At 38.6% G+C, this 25605-nt stretch overlaps 1 protein-coding gene across 1 annotated transcript in view; it reads right to left on the minus strand.

Annotated features, from left to right (window-relative positions):
- The window catches only part of CDC123 (cell division cycle 123), a 90135-nt gene that overhangs the window by 49495 nt on the left and 15035 nt on the right, over nt 1-25605 (minus strand). Inside the window, exons 3-6 of the mRNA XM_007935428.2 lie at nt 17797-17854; nt 17233-17265; nt 10547-10642; nt 8020-8126 (exon numbers count right to left, since the gene is read on the minus strand). Coding sequence (XP_007933619.1) covers nt 8020-8126; nt 10547-10642; nt 17233-17265; nt 17797-17854 — 294 coding nt within the window. The remainder of the gene's footprint in view (nt 1-8019; nt 8127-10546; nt 10643-17232; nt 17266-17796; nt 17855-25605) is intronic.

The raw sequence follows: 25605 nt of genomic DNA on the forward strand, positions 1-25605 counted from the left end.
ATTTCTGTCACCAAGGCCAAATTTTCCAACTACCGGTGATTCTTCTTTGTTTCCAACTTTTGCATTCCAGTCACCAGTGATAATTAACACATTCTGATTGCATGTTTGGTCAATTGCTACGTTAGAAAGAAGGAAAATGTTGAGAAAGGATAAATGTACATGTACTATGATGAGCTGAGCTATGCTTAAGAAATATATTGTGCAAGAAAAACCTGGACGGAGATAGAAACAAGAGGCTCCTCTAGCAAAAAACTTATGTTGAAGATGCATTCTAATTGCTGGGAGCAAGATGTGAGATCCTAATATTGGTGGTGTAGGTTTGTTGTTGTTGTAATGTGCCGTCGAGTCGGCCCGACTCATAGCGACCCCTCCTTGGGTTTCCGAGGCAGTATCACTACGGGAGTAGGATTGCCCAACCTTCCTTCTGAGGAGTGGCTGGCGGGTTTGAACTGCCAGCGTCTGGTTAGCAGTCAAGTGCTTTAGCCACTATGCTACCAGAGCTCCTGGTGTAGGTTTATAACAACCAAAAAAACCAAACCCACTTACATCAAGTCAATTCAAAATCACAGCAACTCCCATTGGGTTTTTGAGGTGGTCATTCTTTATGGAAGTGGATTGCCTGGTCTTCCTCCTGCACAGTGACTGGTGGGCTCAAACCACCAACCTTCTGGTTAGCAGCCAAATGCCTTAGGCACTGCACCACCAAAGCTCCACAGGTTTATAATATTACCTACTAAAACAGTGAATTCTCTGACTTACACCAGTCAATGTGGCAGGAGTGGTGGAAGGAGAAGCACAGTATTAGTGTACGTAGAAAATAGTACTTTGTATGGTAGTTAAGTTTGTGTGTTAACTTGGCTGGGTCTGGTTGAGTGGCTGGGCAGCTAGATGTAGTACCCCCATGATGAGACAAGTAATCAACTCCATGCTGGAATCTACTATGAGCAGCTGAGTAGCTGCCTTAGGGAATGTGGTCTGCTTTCTGTATATAAAGAAAAGCCTTGGGGAATGGTCTCTAGCTTATGGCATGCTTCAACTCTGCGTGTAGCTGTGTCATTGTTCAGCAGCCTGCCATGCTCTGCCAACCCCGGGACTTTCAATGGACGTGAATTAACGCCCTGCCATGTGGTTTGGTAACATTTGGACTGTGCTTTTTCACTTGTCAACCTTGGGCTTGCCAGTCTCAGCAGCCAGCAGCTGTCTGAGTGAAGAAAAGCCTCTAGCTTCAGTGGGCCAGAAGCTGGAGCCAGACCTAAAACCCAAAGTTTAAGGGCTTTCACACAGCCCCTGGAGCCGGCACTTTGAACTCAGATTTAAAGCCTCCAAACTATAAGAGAATAAACTCCTGTTTCTTCAAGCCATCTCATTTGTGGTATATTCTTGTCAGAGAGGTACTAGGTAACCAGAACACTTTGTGAATTATTTACTCTGAACAACTTAGGTATGACCTCAATCCACTGACTGATATCATTAATTCTGTTATCTTAACAGACTTAACCAGTCTGAAAGAGACTAGAGGAAGCCCCAAAACTATTCCCCAGGCAATCTTCTAACTTGAAACTGAAGGCACTCCCAGAGGCCACCTTTTGGCCAAATAATAGGCAGGAATATAAAACAAACAATGACACCTGTGAAGAATATGCTCTTTAGAACTATCAACTATATAAGACTAAAAGGGCAACATTTGCCCAAAACCAAAGATGAAAAGAAAGAGTGGGAGAGGAAAACTGGGTGAATGGAAAGGGGAAACAGAGGGAAGAAACAGAGAGAGTGCTGACACACTGTGGGGACTGCAACCCATGTTACAGAACAACTTGTGTACAAACTATTGACTGAAAAAACTAATCTTCTATGTAAACTTTCACGTAAAGCACAATAAAATGTTGACAAAAAATGTTTTTTTGTCATCTTAAAGATAATGAAAAAACATCATTAAAGCTTTTTAAGTGGCAGAAAACAAAAATCATTACAATTTTTAAGTGTCATACTATCCTAGGTATTTTCCAGGGCATAACCCTCACTGATAAACTTTTCTGAAACACTGGAAAGTTACAATTGCACCTCATGGTAAACAACTCCTAAGCATAACAAAAAAAAAAAAAAAAATTTAAATCATGGGCAGAAAAAGAACTCAGAGCCAGGAAAAAGTTAAGCATCAAAGTTCTAGTGTTGTGGCTTTTATTAGTTTAAAAATTACAACTCAAAAGAGATTCAGTATACGGATCTCATTTCTTTAGATTTTCACTAGAGATGAAAAAGAAAAATGTAAAATGATACTGAATTAAAGGTGACTGGATACGTTTAAAGGAGCTCTGGTGTCGTAGCAGTTAAACCATTGGGCTGCTAACCACAAGGTCAGCAGTTCAAGCTTACCAACTGTTCCTCAGGAGAAAGATGAAGCAATCTGCTTTTGTAAAGATTTACAGCCCTGGAAACCCTATGGGGCAGTTCTACACTGTCCTAAAGGGTCACTGTGAGTCAAAATCAACTTGTTGGCAGTGGGTCTGGTGTTGGTTTGTGGATGTGTTTATTAGAATTTTCATAGGATTTTTCTTCAGAGAAACCATATAGTATCTAAAAGTAAAATAATCTAAAGCAGAAAAACTGTCATCTAAATAAATGACAGTTCAAACCCACAAGCTACTCCTCAAAAGGAAAATTGGGCAATCTTCTTCCGTAGTGATTGATACCGCCTTGGAAACCCAAGGAGGAGTTGCTATGAGTCGGATCTGACTTGACGGCAGCGAGTTTTTATGTTAGATACATCACAAGGTAAAAGGTTCTGCTGGGTCCATTTATACACTAAATTTTATGAATTTTACATGAATAATTAGTTTTATGATAATCTTAAGATGCTATTGTTGTTGTTATGTGCCATCGAGTCAGACCCAACTCACAGCAACCCATCCTTGGGTTTCTGAGGCAGTGTCACTACGTAAGTAGATTGCCCAACTTTCCTTCCGAGGAGTGGCTGGTAGGTTTGAACCACCAGCCTTCTGGTTAACAGTCAAGCGCTTTAGGCACTATGCTACCAGAACTCCCCAATCTTAAGATAGGATGAATAATTAGTTTTATGATAATCTTAAGAAAAATGTATGTCGTTGCTGTTGTTGTTGTTATGTGCCATCGAGTTGGACCCGACTCATAGCAACCCCTCCTTGGGTTTCCGAGGCAGTATCACTAGGGAAGTAGATTGCCCCATTTTCCTTCCGAGGAGTGGCTGATGGATTTGAACCACCAGCCTTCTGGTTAGCAGTCAGGTGGCCTTAGCCACTATGCTACCAGAGCTCCCAGAAAAATGTATAGCTGGGCTTAAATTACTATAATGGGTGAAATGTACCGATCCCTAGTCAAATCTATTTCTCCTTAGTCACAAATCTCTCAGAGAAACAATAGGTTTATTTCTTCACTAACTTATCCCCTTCATGTAAATGTCAAATGAATACCAGAGTTTTTTGGGTTTTTTTTTTTTTTCATGCTTTGGCTTAATGAAGTGGCACTTAATCAATAAAGTAATGAATGAAAGCAGCCTTGTGACTTCACAAGTCTAATCACCTGCAATGTTTATAGCAAGGCAAATAATTCAGTGAGCAAATACAAGGTAGACACATCATGTGAAATGTGTCATTTTCAACTCCCACTTTTTAAAGTCTCTTGTCTACAATAATCACTTGAGGAATAAGAAAAAAGAATGTACTTAATATTCAATATCAAATTACAACTATGGCAGACACTGCTGGTTGTCTACCCTCCAGCTATTCCCCACTGTCATTCTTCCTAATGGCATTTTGATTGTTCAGACACTGGAAACAATTGTGCTTCATTATCTTCTTCCTACTCCCTGGGACGCATGTGTTGATTAATCCAAATAGTTCTCAAAGCTTACAACAATATTAACAGGGAACTTGTTAGAAATGCATATTTTGGGGCTCCATTTCAGGCCTACAAATCAGAAACTCTGGGAATGGGGCCTAGCAATCTCTTTCGACAAGCTTTCCAGGAGATTCTGAAATATGCTAAAGTTTAAGAATTCCTGGTCTAAACCAATCAAGGCAATTCTGTTCTCCTTACCAACAACTGGATTAGGCTTGACAACTGTTTTTGTAACTAATGAGGCCTGGGAGAAGTCTCCTGGGAAGCTTCCAGGAATGCTTTACTCAATCACATAAAGAGATGAATGGGAGGAAACAAATCCATGCTGCCTATTTTTGGTGCAGACACTGACATGTATTCATGTGATCCTTGTGCCTATTTTTGCTGCAGACATTGTCATGTCTTCATGTGCATCTGGAACTGTAGCGACAATCTTGTAACCAAAGACCAAGCCAGTAAATTGAAGTGTCAGAGGAGAAAGACTAAAAGAACCTGGGTCCTTGATGACCTCTATAAACTGATGATTAACCCTTGGAGTAGCCAATGTCCAGACTCTTTGTTAAATAATATATATTTGAAAAAAAGGCCTTCTGTGCTCTGGTGGTGTAGTGCCTACAGCATTTTACTGCTAACCAGAAGGCTGGTGGTTCAAACCCACCAGCCACGCCTTGGAAGGAAGATTGGGCAATCTACTTTCATAGTGATACCGCCCAAGGAGGGGTCACTATGAGTGAGATCCAACTCGACGGCAGTGAGTTCTGTTGTACATAAGGTTGCTATGAGTCGGAGACAACTCCACAGCACCTAACAACATCTGTGAACGTGCAATCTTGACTGTAATATTTTTGTTTCTTTTTGCAAGTCAAATGCCAAAATGGTATAAACATAATCTCTTTTTTGTAATACATATTTTAATCTGAAGCATTTTGAAAGAAAAAAAGCTATGGTTTTACTAAATGAAAGTATAAAGAACTTTTAGAATCACACAATTGCAATTATATTTTCGTTTTGGTTCTACTAACAAATTAGCTATGGGACCTTGAATAAATTACTGAAGAGATTTAGATCTCAATTTTCTACCCTGTAGAATGAAAGGCTTATATTACATCACCAGTAAGATCCTGTTTAAGAAATTATACTCTTTGCATTTTAAGAGTTCCTAACAAGGCTTTGTGACAAAAGTCCATCTTTAATGAATTCTATCAATGAAGAATTTTTACGTGACAAGATTTCCTGTTATGGAACTTATTAATTGCTGTACAACTGAGTATCAACAAATATTTCTAGAAAAAGGTGACACATTAGTGGTGCCCAGTTAAAAGGCTGAAAGCTCAGTGTCTGGTACTTGCTCCTGCCAACTCCCAATTATTTATACTAAGAGAAGGATGACATTCTGTGGTTAGACACTATTAATCCAAAGCTTCAAATTCAGCTGCTGATTTAACTTCCTCCCCATACAAAGTTCAAGGAGTATAAAATGCAAAACAACTGATTGGTTGGTATTTCTACTTTCCACTGGAACAGCTTTTAACTCCATGTAAGACAAAAAGGGAAAAGTAGGTTAAAGAGATAACAAATAGCTAAACTGCAAAGATTATTTTTAAAAAAATAATTTTAAAAAAACCATCAGCTTCAGAGAATTAACAGTGATTTACACTTATTTTTAGAAAGAAAAAGGTGTTCCCACACTCTTCCTGCGACTAATACTACCCAAAATCAAACCCACTGCCATTGAGTCAATTCTGATTCATAGCAACTATACAGGACAGAGTACAACTGCCCTACAGGCTTCCAAGGTTGTAAATTTTTATACAAGCAGACTGCCTCATCTTTCTCCCATGGAGTAGCTGGTAGGTTTGAACCACTGACCTTTGTTTGGTTAGCGAAATGCTTTAACCACTGCACCACCAGAGTTCCTTATCTAATACTAAAGGTACATAAAAATCTGTATCAGATGAATGAACAGGTAGAGTATTTTTTAATATATTTCAAAGTCTCTTTACTAAGTATCAAAAAAAAACTTTATAATGGCAACTATACAAAATTGACTTTCTTCTAATTAGAGAGTATCTCCTAAAATAATGCTACTACACTATTACTAAAACCAAACCTACTGCCACAGAGTCAAATCTGACTCACAGTGACACTTCAGGACAGAGCAGAACCTTCCCACTGGATTTCCATGGCTATAAATCTTCATAGAAGCAGACAGTCTCACCTTTCTCACAAAGAATGGCTGGTAGGTTCAAACCTCCAATCTTTTTGATAGCAGCCAAATACTTTAAACACTGTACCACCAGAGCTCCTTATTAGTAAAACAAGGGCTCCTAAATATCTAATAACACTTATATCAACACAAACATAAAAGGTTGACAACTAAATGTCAAAATAATAGAATGTTTTTCTGTGAATGAATGAGAAATTCCAACATAGTTAAAATCTTTTTATTACAAACTTGCAATATAACCATACTCATTTAGTTACTTTACTTCCTTTTTGATTAATAAATATAGGCACTCCCTAACTTAAGAACTACATCAGTTTTGAAATGTGTTTAAGTCTAAATCGTAGGTAGTCAGAACAGGTGCATATAGCTCTTACTTAGCCTTACTTTAGTGGAAGGAACTCTGGTGATGCATTGGCTAAGGCATTCATCTGTTAACCAGAAGGTCGATGGTTCAAATCTACCAGCCACTCTATGGGAGAATGATGAGGCACTCTGCTTCCACAAAAATTTACAGCCTTGGAAACCCTATGGGGCAGTTCTACTTTGTCCGTTACGGTTGCTATGAGTTGGCTTCGACTCGATGGCAGTAGGATTTTGGTATTAGTGCAAGGAAAGGCTTAAAGCCTTTTCAGTAATTTAGAAGCTTCACATATAGCAAGTGAAGCTGACTGTGATGAAGAATTTGTTGCCAAGTTGGGCTGATTCAGTCATCCCAATGTGAGGGCAAACTTACACAATATTAAAGAGCATGTAGGAGCTGTCCTAAAGTCGTATGTCAACCTAGGGACTGTCTTATAGTATTAAAACCATAGGCTTTAGCTGCAGAACTTAGATATAAAAGAATAGGTACACAAATGTTGTGAGTGAATTTTTTGATTTATACCAGGCTCTAATTCAAAAAAGATTTGAGAGAGAACTGTCAGAGCAAACTAAACTGGATGGAAGGGGAAGCTGGGATGTGCGTATGCAATATTTTCACTCTATTCTCTTGCTTAGCTTCTAGATCTAGTGATATGTTTCAAGTTAGGAGTCAGTAAAAGATTAGTTTAACTGAAATAATGGGTTTGTTTAATATGGGAAAGGATGAAGAATCTAGAAAAACAGTTATTCAATGACAGAACAAAAGAAGCATAAAGAGTACAGCAGGTGTTCTTTCACCTTACAATGCAGATAGCACAAGTTCTGTAACTACAGAGTAACTGGCAAAAGGAAAGAAACACAGCAATTCCACTTGTAGAAATGTATTCTAAGGAAATCAATTAGGGAAGCTTACAAAGATGAAGCGTGAGGATATTCACGGAGGGCTGTATATTCAAAATAAGGAGCTAACCTAAACACCCAAGAACAGAAGATTAGTCAAACAAACTATGCTAAAGCTATATGGTGGAATATTCTTATGGTAACTAAAAACAATGATGGATTTAGGAATTTAATGACATGCCAAGATATTCACTGTATTCTATAAGTGTAAAAGCAGCAAACTTACTAAGAAGTATAAACTATATGATCTCATTTTTGTTTAAAAATACAGACAGGCCTATCTATGTTATAGTTATGCATAAAAAGAATTCCAGAAGTATACAGAACCAATTAGCATGATAATGGGTGCTTTTACATTCCAGTTTCTGTTCAGTTATAGACTCTAATTTTGTTTTTCTACAATAAACACAAGTTGGTTTTACAGTAAAAAAAAAATTACTAAAATATTTAATGTGCAGAGATATGGAAAGTTCTTGATACACAGGGATAATACATGTTACTTTAAAAGAAAAAGGAAAGTGTGCTTTAATAGTCCATTTGGAAACATGAAAGTGTTGTTTTATGGAATTGCTTTTTATAATTGTACCAGAGCTAATGGAATTTCACCTGTAGAAAAATACTGAAACTACTGACTACAGAAGAATAAGAGCTATACTTACGGCTGAGTGAAGTCACGAGTGATGAAATCAGAACTCTTGAAAAGTAGAAAGATGTCACTAAGGGTTTTGCATTTCAGTGAACTATTCATTGCTATCCAGTATGCATCCTAAATGATAAAGCACATGCTATTTAATATATAGTCCAAGTTAGTTGCTACAACTGAAGCTCACGCCTATAAACAAATCAATAATGTATACGACCTTCAAGGGCTTTTAAAAAAAAGTCAAGAAATGTAACAATATTGTCAAATATCAAATTATACTTCTAAATAACAAAGAGCATTATACTGCATATCAGACACTCAGTTATGAACATCAGTATGTTAGGGTCCCCACCCTTCAGCTCAGGGCGAAGTACTTTCCATTGTTTTTCCTACTTATGATGACAGAAGAGGGGAAAGACGTATCAGAAACACTATCACTTAACCTAGAGTATTTAGTAAAGAAATGCCTGGACAGCTACTGTTTAAGGAAAAAATAGGTCTTTTCCTTTCTTCCTGATTCGGAAGTGACAACTGGAACATCTGAAGCTTGATGATTGAGGCAATTAACACACATGTCTAACAAGTCTGGGAGAAAAGAAGATAGTTATTCTGAGCCATTACAACTGTAAATGGTGAGGATCTCATAAAGTTTAGTGAGACATGACTTAAAAATGATAGACTAATTCATTTAAAAAACCCCTCCTCTCCGATAGACAGATTTGACACAGGACAGTAATTTAATTTTAAGTAAAGTAATAGTTAAAAATAACTATGCAATTATCCACACTATATGGAAGAAAGCATTGGCACCTAGCATATACTCACTAAAACCCACTGCTGTTAAGTCGGATCCAACTCATAGCGACTTCTCCTTGTGTTTCCAAGGCAGTATCACTATGGAAGTAGATTGCCCAATCTTTCTTCTGAGGAGTGGCTGGTGTGTTTGAACTGCCAGCCTTCTGGTTGGCAGTCAAGTGCCTTAGGCACTACACCACCAAAGCTCCTGTGTACTCACTAATAACAAATAAATGAACAAATGTATAATTTAAAATGACAAATAATCTACCCACCTTAAGTGGAAAGCCTCAACCTAGCTCAGTAGCAAGGAATGATTGAAAATACTATTCATAGATTGATAAAACATTGACTGTTGAAGGACACAATGAGTTTCAACAACTTCTTACTAATCTTTAAAATTTTTCCCACTGGAAAAGATTAACTTCTGGGCATAGATGGGGTATTGAACACACACATTTAACTCCACTAAAACAATAATTAATGCACAGAAAACCATACAACTAAATAAACATGACAATTATTAACTCCTTGGAAAATAAAATATAAATAAGAAAGTACAGTGATCATGTTATTATTAGGTGCTATCGAGTCAGTTCTGACTCATAGCGACTCTATGTACAAAAGAATGAAATGTTGCCTGGTCCCGTGCCATCTTCGCAATCATTGCTATGCTCGAGCCCACTGTTGCAGCCACAGTGTCAATCCATCTCGTTGAGGGTATGCCTCATTTTTGCTGACTTTACCAAGCATGAGCATTGGCACAAGTAATCATATATTATAAGAAATCATAGTAAATATTTCAGAGGCATACTTATTATTTGCATAATCATAAGAATTGTAAACACTGAATCAAAATTATGGTCTAAGTATAATGAGGACCAGAAAGTAATAGAGACAGGAGTTGAAAGACAGCTGAATCTTTCTGCTCCTGAGTGGTACCACTCCTGAGTGTAATAATACCTAAAATTGAAAAGCAAGAAATAGAAGTAAATAATAAAATAATCTGCTAAATATTTGTGAGTGGCTGCCTCTGGGGAGTGAGAAATAGTGAAGCCAAACAGGCATCAGAGCCTGCTGACTTCTGCAGCAAGCCTCCAGATTTATTTGAAATTTTGAATTATATATATATATGACTGATTTTCAAAAATAAAAATAAAACAAAGACTAAATATAATTCATCATTCATTTTAGAATAAGAAAAGCCATATGAGATGATTTTTGAAAATGCAAGAAAGTCTTCAGTTCTTAAAATGAGTTGATATGAAATTGTTTTCTATTAGGTGAGAGAAAAAAATAGTAAAGTTTTCTAAAGAACTTAACTTTTCAAAAAATCTTGTCAATGCAACATTAAAATAAAATAATCAGTTGATTACTCAACTGCTCTATTTTTAGATCCTGTGACATTTTTGTTTTTATTACCTTTCAACAGAAAAAGACTTCTTTGCTAAACTTAAGTGAACAGCTAAAATTCTGCAAAGGGCAGAGAATGAATTTCCTCAGAATTTTAATGCAATGGCAACACAAGAGGTTCAAACTGTCCCTTGCCAGAATATAAGCATTTCACAACCCCAGGAAAATGTATAGCAAAATGAGGAAATGGAAATTACAGGGAAAACAGTAATAAATTGCACAGTATCTTTTCTAGAATTAGGAATATAATTAGACCCTCTATAGGAATATAAAAGGAAATCCATAACAAAACAAAGAATACTCAAATCATAAGAAATTCACTTATGTGTTCCTACCCTTGGAGCACTCCAGTTAAGCTTAGGAAATACACTGCCCCCTAAGGAATTGATAGCTTCTTGAACTTTAGTAGTGAACTCAGGAAATTCTGGTGCCTATAGAGAGAAAGAAGAAACCAGTTGGGCAAATGAATATAATCATAATAGATATGGAAAGCAAGATCATAATCTCAAGTTTATAGTTTAAGATGTTAAAAGCAGAATTTAGAATACAAATTACCATCAGAATTTCTGAACTTAGCTAGATAAAATCAATGATCAAATAACATTACCCTGAAAAAGGAAAAAAAAAAAAAAAATAGCTGTTTAAATGACATTTTGCAAAAGAATCAAAACCCATAAAGCTAAATAAAACAACAGACTTCAGCAGGCATCTGGGAATGTGAGGAAGGAAGGAATGAGTCTCTTAAAACGTACCTACATAAAACCAGTATTTAAGTGAAAAGAGGCAGATGGAATATTGGAATATCACCAGTACTCCAAACTCACTGCCATTGAGTCAATTACAACTCATAGCAACCCCCATTGGGTTTCCAAGGCTATAAATCTTTACAGACTTTACGAAACAGACTGCTTCATCTTTCTTCCACGGAGCAGATAGATGGTGGGTTCAAACCACTGGTTAGCAGCCAAATGCCTTAACCACTACACCAACTGAGTCCCTACACATACTCCAGTTCTTACTAATAACAGCCCACATTTAAAGTGCCAGAAGACTTTCCATTTGGAGAGAAAGAATCTTGGACAGATCCCCAAAAGGCTTCATGAGAATGAAAAACAAATTAAGTGGTAAAATGTATTTAAACACTGTTATTTCCAGGCAAGTTTTAATATAAACAAACCTCAAAAATAGGACCCAGGTTATGTTAAAATGTCTTTCCTTTTTGGTTGATTTTAGAATACATATTTTATATAAGCAAGTGACTAAAACGTTCTAAGTATTCATTTCAACCAGGAAGTAAATAGAAATACAGTTCTTAAGGAACTTAAATTTGAAGGCCAGTTTGCACTGCTGTGAGCCTTATGTCACTATCAAAGGAGTACATGGAAACAAATCAGAGAAAAGAGGAGTAATTCATTTTAAGAGAGATGGAAATGGAGCTGTCAGGCGAGACAGAAAATAAAAATATTAACACAGATTCTACACACAGCCATTTTATTTAGGTTATTCCCTTTATATTTGCTGCCCCCTACTGGGGAATTGGAAGTTCTGAAAAAACCCAGTAATAACTTCCATAGAAAAAAGTTAGAATGGGTCTAAACCAAAAAACCAAACTCACTGCTGTCAAGTGGATCCCAACTCATAGCAACCCCTCCCTGGGCTGCCGAGGCGGTTATCACTACGGAAGTAGACTGCCCAACCTCCCTTCAGAGGAGTGGCTGGTGGGTTTGAACTGCCAGCTTTCTGGTTAGCAGTCAAGTGCCTTAGGCACTACACTACCAGAGCTCCAGAATGGGTCTAGTATTAACTAAATTACATTCTCCAGAGTGGTTTATGCTGAATCTCAGGCTCTAATCCTATTATAACACAGAAAATGCTGAAAAGAGTCTGGGAGACAATTCAAAGAAATGTAAATTTTTAAAATGGCAATATATCCCCAAAACTAGAAATCAGTTTTAAGCAAAAGGCTACTGAGTACAGAAGGAGCCCTGGTGATGTAATGGGTAAGTGCTAGGCTGCTAACTGAAAGGTTCATGGTTCAAACCCACCCAGTGGCTCCATGGTAGAAAGACCTCGTGATCTGTTTCTGTAAAGATTATAAGCAAGAAATTCCTATGGGGCAGTTCCACAATGTCACATGGAATTACTACAAGTCAGAATGGACTCCGCTATAACCAACAACTGCATAAAGAAGGGCAAGATTAAGGGCAGATTAGGCTACATTTCTTTCTGTTGCACAGTCTGATCTCTACATTGGTTAACAGTATTTTTAGTTATTTATAGCCAAAATCCAAAACCAAACTCATTGCCATCGAGTCAGATTTGACTCATAGCCACCCCTCCTTGGGTTTCCGAGGCAGTATCACTACAGAAGTAGATTGCCCAACCTTCCTTCCAAGGAGTGGCTGGTGGGTTTGAACCGCCAGCTTTCTGGTTAGCAATCAAATGCCTTAGCCACTATGCCACCAGAGATCCCTATTTATGCCCAGTCTTCTACTAAACTACTTCTTCAGTTTAGATACTTGAAACTAAACCATAGTTTAGAGAGTTTCAAAATTAGTAACAGCACTAAATTTTCATTCCCTTCTCCCCATCAAAGTGCATTACAATTTACATTAAGCCGTTAATTTCCTTTAATCCCCTGAAGCTGCTGATTTGGATTCCCTAAAGCTCTAGCAATAAAAAAACCTTAGATCTCCATTAGCAATGTTTCCTTTGAAAGGCACAGTTACACAATCTTACCACATGAAAGGGCTTAACCTTCAAGGACAGAGCAATGCTCCTACCCCATTAAATTTAACATCTAACATTTACTTTATATTTATGTATTATATAAGCATGGAATGTATGAATAAGAATCCAGGAAAACTGGAAGTTAACAAAAATGAAATGGAATGCATAAAGATTGATATCCTAGGCATTAATGAGCTGAAATGGACTGGTTTGGGCCATTGTGAATTAGACAACCATATGATCTACTATGCCAGGAATGACAATTTGAAAATGGCATGGCATTCATCCTCACAAAGGATGTTTCAAGATATGTCCTGAAATACAAAGCTGTCAGTGATGGGGTAATATCCATACGTCTACAAGGAAGACTAGTTAATACGACTATTATTAAAATTTATGCACCAACCACCAAAGCAAAAGATGAGGAAATTGAAGATTTTTACCAACTTCAGCAGTCTGAAACTGACCAAATGTGCAATCAAGATGTGTTAATTATCACTGGTGACTGGAATGCAAAAGTTGGAAACAAAGAAGAATCACTAGTAGTTGGAAAATTTGGCCTTGGTGACAGAAATAATGGAGATCACATGATAGAATTTTGCAAGCCCAATGACTTATTCATTGCAAACACTTTTTTTTAAGAACACAAATAGTGGCTATACATGTGGACTTCACCAGATGGAATACACAGGAATCAGACTGACTACATCTAAGGCAAGAGGTGATGGAAAAGCTCAGTTATCTTCAGCCAAAACAAGGCCAGGAGCTGATTGTGGAACAGACCATCAACTGCTCATATGCGAATTCCACTTGAAGTTGAAGACCATTACAATAAGTCCATGAGAGCCAAGATACAATATTGATTATATCCCTCCTGAATTTAGAGATCATCTAAAGAATAGATTTGATGCACTGAACACCAACAACCAAAAACCAGAATTGTGGGATGACATCAAGTACATCATCCACAAAGAAAGCAAGAGGTCATTAAAAAGACAAGGAAAAAGACCAAAATGGATGTCAGAAGAGACTCTGAAACTTGCCCTTGAGCAGAGAGTAGCTAAAGCAAATGGAAGAAATGACAAGATAAAAGAGCTGAACAGATTTCAAAAAGCAGCTCGAGCAGACAAAGCCAACTACTATAATAAAATGTGCAAATACTTGGAGTCAGAAAACCAAAAGGGAAGAACAGGCTCGGCATTTTTCAAGTTGAAAGAACTGAGAAAAAAATTTAAGGCTTGAGTTGCAACACTGCAAGATTCTATGGGCAAAATATTGAATGATGCAGGAAACATTAAAAGAAGATGGAAGAAATACACAGTCACTGTACCAAAAAGAACTGGTAGATCTTCATCCATTTCAGGAGGTGGCATATGATCTAGAACTAACAGTACTGAAGGAAGAAGATGAAGCTGCACTAAAAGGAGTGGCAAAAAACAAGGCTTCAGCAATTGATGGAATACCCACTGAGATGTTTCAACAAACAGATGCCCAACTGAAGGCACTCACCCAGTTAAGCCAAGAGATTTGGAAGAAAGCTACCTGGCCAACTGACTGGAACAGATCCGTATTTGTACCCATTCCAAAGAAAGGTGATCCCACAGAATATAGAAATTATTGAACAATATCATTAATCTAGCACAAAAGTAAAATCTTACTGAAGGTAATTCAAACACGGTTGCAGCAGTATATAGACAGAGAACTTCCAGAGGTACAAGCTTGATTCAGAAGAGGACATGGAACAAGGGATATCACTGCTGATGGCAGATGGATCTTGGCTGAAAGCAAAGAATACCAGGAAGATGTTTATCTGTGTTTTATTGACTCTGCAAAAGCATTTGATTGTGTGGATCATAACAAATTGTGGATAACATTGAGAAGAATGGGAATTCCAGAACACTTAATTGTATTCATGAGGAACCTGTACATAGACTAGGAGACTGTGGTTCTAACAGAACAAGGGGACGCCGCATGGTTTAAAATCAAGAAAGGAGTGCATCACGGTTGTATCCTTTCATCATATTTATTCAATCTATATGCTGAGCAAATAAGCCAAGAAGCTGGACTATAGGAAGAATGAGGCATCAGGATTGGAGGAAGTATCATTAACCAACCTGTGATACACTGACAATACAAATGTGCTTGCTGAAAGTGAGGATGACTTGAAGCACTGATGAAGACTGAAGAATACAGTCTGCAGTATGGATTACATCGCAATATAAAGAAAACAAAAATCCTCACAACTGGACCTATAAGCAGCATCACAACAAATAGAGAAAAGATTGAAGTTGTCAGAGACTTCACATTGCTTGGCTCTACAATCGACACCAATGGAAGCAGCAGTCAGGACATTCAATAACATATAGCACTGGGCAAGTTGGCTGCAAAGGACCTCTTTCAAGTGCTGAGGAACAAGGATGTGTCCTTGAGGACTAAGGTGCTCAGCGTGACACTATCCATGATATTTTCAGTTGCCTCATATGCATTGAGAGCTGGACAATGAATAAGGAACACCAAAGAAGAGCTTTTGAGTTCTGGTGCTGGCAAAGAATGCTGAGAGTACCATGGACTGCTAACAGAACTAACAGATCTGAAGAAGCGTAGCTGGAATGCTCCTTGGAAGTGAAAATGGCCAAACTGTGTCTCATCTACTTCAGTCACATTATCAGAAGGGACCATTCCTGGAGACGGACATCATGCTTGGTAAGGTGGAAGGTCTATGAAAGAGGGAAAGGCCCTCAACGAGATAGACTGACACGGTGGCTGCGGCAATGGACTCAAGCACAGCAAGGATCTTGGAGTTGGTGTGGGACCAGGTATGTTTCGTTCTGCTGTGCATAGGATTGCTATGAGTCAGATACAACTTGATGGCACCTAACAACAACAACATTATATTTTTAAAGACGTGATCAGTTGCCTCAAATACTCAAATAATTCAAGTTTTGGAAATGTTGCCATAATGATCCTACAACAAATTTAAATTATAAAGTTTATAACTCCAGGGAAAAATTTGTGCTTTAGCAGAAGACTATACCTTGTCTACATCCAATGCATCCCCCCTGGGAGATTTAACACTCCTTCATCTTTCTCCCATGGAGTGGCTGCTGGGTTTGAACTGCCGACCTTTTGTTTGGCAGTCAAATGGTTTAATCACTACACAACGAGAGCTCCTAATACCCAGTATACTGCCCTGAATATGACAAAAAATGTATATGTTGAATTGAACTGAATCTTCATAATTTACCTGCACAAGATTCATAGTAAAATAAAACATGTAAATTTTCCATTTCTGCACATGTTTGCATGTATGCCTTTTTATACCTAAGGAAATAAATTGGTTTTAAGTATTTCCACTTCTTTTTTTCTTGCACCCTGGAAACTATATCTCTTTCATTAAAAAAGTAGAAGCATCTTTTTATTTAGAGTTGTAATAGAATATACCCTTGTCCTAAACAAGTTTCGTATTTTGTGCCTCTACATTTATTTTTAGGGAATTTTACAAAAATCTTTCTCTTTATCTCAAGGCATTTACCTACTATATTTTTAGAAGTATATTTTTTGCTTAGGAGCTCTGGTGGTACAGTGCCTATGGCATCTGACAGCTAACCAGAAGGCTGGTGTTTTAAAGCCACCAGCCACTCCTTGGAAGGAAGACTGGGCAATCCATCTACTTCTATAGAGATACCGTCTACAGACCCAAGGAAGGGTCACCATGAATCAGAATCGACTCGACAGCAATGAGTTTGGTTTTGGTTGTTTTGCTCAATTATTCCATTCAAATATTTTTCTAAAAAGTATTATAAGTTAAAATTGACAAAAGCACTCTTATTTGGAAAGATCATAGTATGTTCAATCAACTTCAATTTTATATAAAATTTTGGATAAAGTCACATATTTCTCTACTTTTACTTAAAAGAAATTATAATTTTTATGCCATTTGAGTATATCTGAGTAAGTATAGATTTTTTTCACTTTAATTCAGATCCCACAAACCCAAAGACTAATATCAGGCTTGATTTCATCTTTCAAAGCTTAACAGAAATAAATCAAAGGATTAAATATACACCTAGAGTATTTCCTTTATAGTCAAAAGGAAAAAGAGGGTAAACCATGTTTGCTTATTAAACAATTACAGGTATTTTTTCAACATAATAAATAATAGTTCACAAAGGAAAAGATATTTGAAATAGCGAGTACATGGGAATTTAGAAAAATATGAATTTAAACCTTAATGCTAACCCTTGTGTGACAGTGTGGGGCTGTCCGCACAATGGCGCTGCTCTGATCTTACCGTCAGTGTGGTTGTGTTCTCATCATCTGACCACTGCATGGGAAAGAGGATAAAAATAATACATTAAATAGTAGAAGTACTGTGCTCTTTTAAAAAATCATCTATACAAGACCAAACGATCAACAATTACTTTAAAATTAAGATGAGAATGTAAGGGAGCTGGTAAACTAGATTAATGGAAATGGAAAAAACAGAATGGAAATATTGAGAATGTTCACATACTGTAAAGAATGTAACTAATGTTACCAAAAGAATTTGTGTAGGAATTGTTGAATGGGTACTTAAACTGCTGTGTAAAACCTTTATTGAAAACACAGTAAAATACTATTTTAAGAAAACAAAATAGTGAATTTGGCTTCCAAAAAGCAGCATTCCATCAAAAAGTGATACATAAACAGGAGACATCTTTTCCTGAACACAAAATATACATAAAAGCATGGCAAAGTGAGATGTTTATATAGTTTTTCACGTCTATCAAATGTAAGCTAAGGTTTAAATGTCAGAACCATTTCAGAGATCATTTAAATTAGAACAGTCTACAGAACAGACATTTTATTTACCAACCTGTATTTCTTCTGCCTCATCATCACTGTCTGGCTGAGAGCATGTTGGTGGATCTTCCCTAGAAAAATATAAGGCAAGAGAAAGGCTTTGGTATCATAAAGCAATAATTTTAGGTGTGTTCAGTACATTAAAAACAGCCGTAGAATTGGAGGACAACATCAGGAAAAGTTCACTATGACTGAAACTAATAAAAATCAAGAGGAAACAAGAGTACATTTACAATATGAGATAGCAGAATAAAAACTTTCAGCTTTCTTCTCAGAAATAACTAACAACAAGAAAAAGAGAACCTCAAACACTATTTCTGATGATAGAGAAAATCATCTACAACTCTGAACCTCAATATTTAAGAAAGGAATGCCATAGGCAGAAGATCAAACAAGAATCGGAAAATACCCAACAAGTAGAACAAAGAAGACAAAGAGATGAACAACAGAGAAGAAATTATAAAATTCAGAGGATCAATCAACCAGATCCTACATCTAAATAGGAGTTCCAGGGAAAAAAAAGTGAGGAAATTATCACATAAAATAATTTTAAATGTCCCAAAACTAAAAACACAACTATTCAGAATGAAAAGATTGAACAAGTATTTGGCACAATGAATGAAAAAGAAACCTCAGATGATACAACAGGTTGTTTACAAAGACGGCCACAATTACTTTTCCCATCTCTTTATGCATAACTGTACAGGGTGACTTTGCAACTCTTCGTATAAATAAATGGCATTTATTTTCCCCTCCCTTTAATTTGAGGTGCTCTGATGGCACAGTGGTTAAGGCCTTCAGTTACTAACCAAAAGGTCAGTGGTTCAAACTCACCAGCTTCTCTGTGGGAGAAAGATTAGACAGTCTGCTTTCACAGAGATTTACCTTGGAAACCCAATAGGACAGTTAAAATCAACTCGATGGCACTGGGTTTGTTTTTTGGTGGGTGCAGGTAGAAAGAAGCCCTGGTGGTGCAGTTAAAGCGCTATGCTGCTAAACAAAAGATCAACAATTACTTTAATGATGGTGTAAGTCCATCAATTTCTCTATAGGAGAAAGGTACGGCAGTCTGCTTCTGTAAAGATACAGCCTTGGAAACTCTATCGGGCACTTTTATCCTTCCCTGGCATAGTGCCTAAGGCATTTGACTGCTAACCAGAAGTCTGATGATTCAAACCCACCAGCCACTCTTCAGAAGGAAGATTGGTCAATATACTTCCATAGTGCTATGTCCTTGGAAACCTAAGGAGGGGTCACTATTTGTCTGATCCGACTCAAAGGCAGTGAGTTTGGTTTTTGGTTTAGAGTTGCTATGAGTTGCAAATGACTGGTTTTTCGGTTTGGGGAGCTACAAATGGTTTGCAATCAGCTGCTAACCTAAAGACTGCGGATACAAACTCACCCAATGGCTCTAAATAAGAAAGGTCAGGCAATGTGCTTCCATAAAGATTAGAACCAGTAAATCTCTATGGAGCAGTATTACTCTGTAGTAAGCGGGGTCACCATGATTTGGAACTGGCTCAACGACAATGAGTTCCTTTAAGTTAAGCTGGTTTGAAGACTGACTCATTTTGACCAAGAGAATGTGGAACAAGTGACACTGTTATTCTGAGCCTAGGTGTCAAGAGTTCTTACAGTTTCTGCTCTGGCCTTTCTGAAATGCTGCCTGCAGTGAATTACTTGATGTGGCCCTTCTAGCCCTTGTCCTCCATTCGGTGATGTATGGTAATCCTATTATCCATGCCTGTTTGGGGTGGTGTGGTAGTTAAGGTCAGGTATCAACTTGGCTGGGCAGCTGGTAGTAGTCATTCCCTATAATGACTGGCAATCGACTCTGTGATGGGATTTAGGTTAATTCTGTTGGGGCAACGCAGGTGGAATGAATCTTGAGTCCTGCCTTGCTGGAGGGTATAATTCAAATCACCACCCTTAAGCTTTCCTGAGGGTATACCTACAAATCTCCTGGGAAGATTCGCTCTCCTCTTGCTCCAGCTTTGTGTCTTGGATCATCCTCATCTCACCCCTGGATTTGGGACAGCAGCCATCATCTGATCTGCTGATAGAGGTTCATCAAACCCTGAGAGTTGGGAGGATCCACCAGACCTACTCACGGACCCGGGACTCACCAGCCTGCCAGCCTCCACCACTACTACGTGAGATGAACCCTTGGGTGTCTGTGAGTTCTGTGAGGCGTTACAGTGAAATACAGAACCCTAAGACTGGGGAAATTACTGGGAGGAGGAGGAGGAGTTAACGTCTGAAATGATAGAGTGGCATGGTAGTTTGGACATTTGGGACATCTTTAACCTCTGCCTATTGGGGACCGGCCTCATGCTGATCTTTCTAAGAGAAATTGTTCAAGCACTGCCACTGCTATGTAAAGAAGCTAGAGCTGGCCTGCCTGAGAATGAGTGGAAAAGAGACCCAGCTGAAGTCAGAATCAACTTCCACACACGAGTGAGACCATCTGAAGACTATCCACCTCAGCTGAGCTACCAGACGACTAAGTTTCATGAGTGACCTCAGCAAGACAAACAGAAGACCTGCCCAGAGTCAAGAATTATGAAGGGTCTAAGATTTTACTCTACTTGCAAACTAACAAGTTAGCCTGCAGTTTCATAGAAGCTGACAGAAAACATGAGACTCCTGGATCAGAAGCAAAGGACTCTCTATTCAAGATACAGCATGAAGCATGAGCTTCATCTTCACATCAACTCCTCTTGCCCTGAAGTCCCACAGGGGTCAAAGAGAGTGGCTCAGGCAGATGCTGTGCACACAGTTCATTCACAAAACAAATGAAGAAGCATGAAATTAGGGAAGTCCACCTTTTATAATGAGGTGCAAGTAAACCTACCCAATCTCTGACCAGAAAAAAGATACTATCTTTTTGATATGGTTCAATAAAAACTCTGTTCTTTGCTCTGAAAGCAGACACTGTATCTTGAAAGGCTGCTTGCTATATAAGCAACCTAGAAAAGACAGGGACAAAAGTTGTCAGTGTCTCTGCTTGAAAATGGACATAACATGAGAGACCCAAGGAGAATTATCTCCCAACAACACTGAGCAATTATTGGCAAATAAAATAGTTCTTATTTTAAGCCACTAAGGGGGTGGGGTATTAGGCCACAATGGATGGCTGATACAGATGATTATCATGAGATATAAAAACATAAGAAATTCCAAGAATGTTCATAAAGCAAAACAGGTCACCATGTTGTTGCTGTTAAGTGTCATCGAGTTGGTTCCAACTCATAGTGATCGCACATACAACAGATGGAAACACTGCCCAGTCTTGAGCCATCCTCATAATTGTGGCTATGTTTGAGCCCAGTGCTGCAGCCACTGTGTTTATCTATCTCACTGAGGGTCTTACTCTTTTTCACCAACCCTCAACTTTATCAGTCATGATGTCCTTCTCATGAACTGGTCCCATCACTCTTGATAACACATCTAAGGTACACGAAACTCTCGCCATCCTCACTTCTTAGTATTCTGGCTGCAATTCTTCCGAGATAGTTTGTTTTTCTGCAGTCCATGTATTTAATATTCTTTGCCAACACCATAATTCAAACGCATCAATTCTTCTTCAGTCATCCTTATTCACTATCCAGATTTCACATGCACAAAGCGATTGAAAATACCATGCCTTGTGTCCTGGTTACCAATTGTTGCGCTGACAAGATTATATCACAAATGGGATGGCTTTAACAAACAGGAGTTTATTCTCTTACAGTTTGGAGGCTTTAAGTCTGAGTTCAAAGTGCCAGGCTCTAGGGGCTGGGTGAAAGCCAACCCTGGCATTCAGCTTTGCCTCTCACTCCCGGCCCACTAAAGCTGGAGGCTCTTCTTCACTCAGGCAGCTGCTGGCTGCTGAGGCTGACAAACCCAAGGTTGGCAAGTAAAAAGGCACAGTCCCAATGTTACCAAACAACACAGCAGGCCACTGATTCAAGTCCACTGAAAGTCCCAAGATCGGCAGAGCATGGCAGGCTGCTGAACAATGACTCGGCTACATGAAGGGTTCAAGCACGCCATAAATGAGAGACCATTCCCAAAGCTGCTTTTTACATACGGGAAGCAGACCACATCCCTAAAGCAGCTACTCAGCTACTTGTGGTAGATCCCACCATTGAGTTGATTGCCAGTCTCATCATGGGGAGTAACTGCCACTAGCTGCCCAGCCACTCAACCAGGTCCAGCCAAGCTGACCCACAACTTTAACTACCACACCTTGGGTTAGTTAGGTGTACCTAAGTCTTGAAAGTGACATCTTTGCTTTTTAACACTTTAAAGAGATCTTTTATAGCACATTTGCCCAATGCAATATTTGATTTTTTGACTGCTGCTTCCATGGGCATTGATTGTGGATCCAAGTTAAAATTAAATCTTTGACAATTTCATTATTTTCTCCATTCTATCATGAGGCTGCTTACTGGTCTAGTTGTGATGATTTTTGTTTATATTGGGGTGTAATTCATACTGAATGTTGTAGTCTTTGATTTTCATCAGGAAACACTTCAAGTACTCTTCACTTTTAACAAGTAAGGTTGTGTCATTCGCATACTGCAGGTTATTAATGAATTTTCCCCCAATTCTGATGCTATATACCTCTTCATATAGCCCCGCTTCTCAGATTATTTGCTCAGTATACAGATCAAATCCGTAAGGTAAAAGGATATAACTCTGACACACATATTTCTTGATTTTAAACTACAAAGTATCTATTTGAACAACTGCATCTTGGTCTATGTACAGGTTCCACGTGAACACAATTAACTGCTCTGGAATTCCAATTTCTCATGTTATCCATAATTTTTTATGATCTACACAGTTGAATGCATTTGCATAATCAAGAAAAGATAGGTAAACATCTTTCTGCTATTCCCTTTCAGCCAACATCCATCTGACATAAGCAATGACATCACTAGTTCTACATCCTCTTCCAAATCCAGCTAGAATTTCTCACAGTTCCCTGTTGATATACTGGTGTAACCATTTTTAAATTATCTTCAGCAATATTTTATTTGTGTGTGACATCAATGATACTGTTTGATAATTTCCACTGGATCACCTTTCTTTGGAACGGATCTCTTCAAGTTGGTGAGCCAGGTAGCTATCTTCCAATTTCTTGCATAGAAGAGTGAGTAGGTCCAAGAAAGGGGCTTCAGTACTGTTACTGTGCACTTCCGAGTAGGACCTGATATCATGCAGAACCATCTATAAATCAGGCATGAGTTTTCTCTTCCTTAGTCTAATGATCATAAGGAGTTGCCTTAGGAGCAGACTGGGAGTGGGAAGTTAATGTGACTGAAGTGGAAACCATAGGCATTTGGGCCAATTCCTCATGCAACTTACTTGTGCCTTCAGGTCCTGCTCAAGCCTGATTTCTTCTGTACTGATTCCATAAGATGGAGTGCCGTTGTGTACATCCAACTTTATGATTCTGTGAGTCAGACAACACCCAGTTCATGATGGGCAGCTCAGGTTTCATGGTTACTTGGTGGCTCATGGTTACACTTCAGTAACAAGCCAAAAGGTGTTTCTCAAAAGTAGAATAGTTATCTGCAGAGGATGGCAGGGTTTTTTTCCAATATCGTAAGGGTCTGCAGTATGATTCACCAATACAGGTCTGCCAAAGACCCCAAACAGCATCTCTATCTGCTACTAACAATTCAAGCACCACTGGATCACCCCATTCATGTGGTCCAAATGGCAGAACAGCTTGCATTGCAGCCTGAACTTGTTGCAGAGCCTTCTCTTGTCCTGGGCCCTATTCAAAACTAGTAGCTTTTTGAGTCACTTTATAAATAGGGTAGAGCAGCACACCCAAATAAGGGATATTTTGCCTTCAAAATCCAAAGAGGCCCACCAGGCATTGTGCCTCTTCTTTAGCTGCGGGTGGGGCTAGATGCAATAACCTATCCTTCACTTTAGAAGGGATATCTCAATACAGCCCACACCACTCAACCCCCAGCAATTTCACTGAAGTAGAAGATGTCTGAATTTTTTTCAGGTTAATTTCCTACCCTCTAGCATGCAAATGTCTTACCAATAAGTCTAGAGTCATTGATACTTCTTTCTTACTAGGTCCAATCAGCATAATGTCATCAATGTAGTGGACCAGTATGACATCTTATGGAAGGGAAAGAAGATCAAGGTCCCTGTGGACTGAATTGCATAGTGCTAGAGAGCTGATATAGTCCTGAGGTAAGACAGTGAAAGCGTATTGTTGGCCTTGCCAGCTGAAGGCAAACTGCTTCTGATGATCCTTCAAAACCAGTTCAGATAAAGGCACTGGCCAGATCAATAGTTACATACCAAGTACCAGGAGATGTATTAATTTGTTCAAGCAATGAAACCACATCTGGAACAGCAGTTGCAATTGCAGTCACCATGTGGTTAAATTTACGATAATCCACTGTCATTCTCCAAGATCTGTTTTTTACACAGGCCAAATAAGTGAGTTAAATGGGGATGTGGTGGTAGTCCCCACTCCTGCATCTTTCAAGTCCTCGATAGTGGACTAATCTCTGCAATAGCTCCAAGAATGCAATATTGCTTTTGGTTTACTATCTCCCTAGGTAAGGACAGTTCTAATGGCTTCCACTTGCCTTTTCCTACCATAACAGCCCTTACTCCACATGTCAGGCATCCAATATGGGGATTCTCCTGGCAGGAGTGATTCTACGGAATTTAGGGGCTCAATATCCCTAGCTTCCTGATGATGTGCCCGTATGTGAAGTTTTAGGATCCCTTTCTTCCCAATCAGTGCCCTCACTTTAACTTCAGACACCATTCAAGGCTGGCAATTGAATTGGTGATGTAATTTAGCCACTCTTAGGATAGACTCTAGGTTTAGTTTTTGGCAATATCAGCTCTGTTACTGTAAGAAATAAGGTTCTTTCAGAGCACAAGCGGAAACACTGAGGTTTTTTTATGCAGTGCTTGAGTTGTGACTCTGAAGCCCTGAGCACATCTTGTTCTTTCACTACTTTGTCCAGCATAAGTAGGACCAACCAACCAGCTTCATTATACTTCTCATTCTGACTAAACTGCACAAAAGTATCAAACATGTAATCACCCAGAGCCTCACTTCTCACTAATACTTGAACTATTGGTGGTGCTATTTTGTGTATTAATATTGCCACCATATGCCATGGATTGGCACCACCCTCTTTACTAACAGAAGCAGTATCATCAGCACATTTACAACTAATCAGAATTGAGAACCAATTCAGAAAATGCATGCTTACAGTTTTGTTTCTTTAGAACTACTCTCAGTATCAAATGTGTTAGCCTGGGTTCTTAAGAGAAACAAAACCAGTGAAGCTTAGAGAGAGAGAGGAAAAAAAAAAAAGAGAAATTTATCTCAAGGAAATGGCTTCCATAGTTGTAGAGGCTGGCAAGTCCCAAGTCCATGGGTCATATATCAAGCTGGAGGCTCCTCCTGACTCATGTAGCTGCAGGCACTGATGAACCAAGATCAGCAGGCAATACAGTAGGATGCTGGATTCAGAGGCTGACGAACCTAAGAACAACAGGTAAGATGGCAGGCTCTTGACTCATAGGCTGTGAAGGCAAGAATCTCAACATCAGCAGGCAATACAGCAGGCCACCGGTTCAAGTTCAGGTAACGAAGCCAGATGGAGGATCCAAACAAGAAAAAAGCCAGAGAGCTTTGCCAGAGCTTTGCTATGTATATTGGAAGTAGGCTAAATCCTGAAGGATGCAGGAAACATCAAGAGAAGATGGCAGGAATACACAGAGTCACTGTACCAAAAAGAACTGATCGATCTTCATCCATTTCAAGAAGTGGCATATG

This window comes from Orycteropus afer, unplaced genomic scaffold (genome assembly GCF_000298275.1).
Source record: "Orycteropus afer afer isolate SDZICR_OR568_19922 unplaced genomic scaffold, OryAfe1.0 scaffold00028, whole genome shotgun sequence".
Lineage (NCBI taxonomy): Eukaryota > Metazoa > Chordata > Mammalia > Tubulidentata > Orycteropodidae > Orycteropus > Orycteropus afer.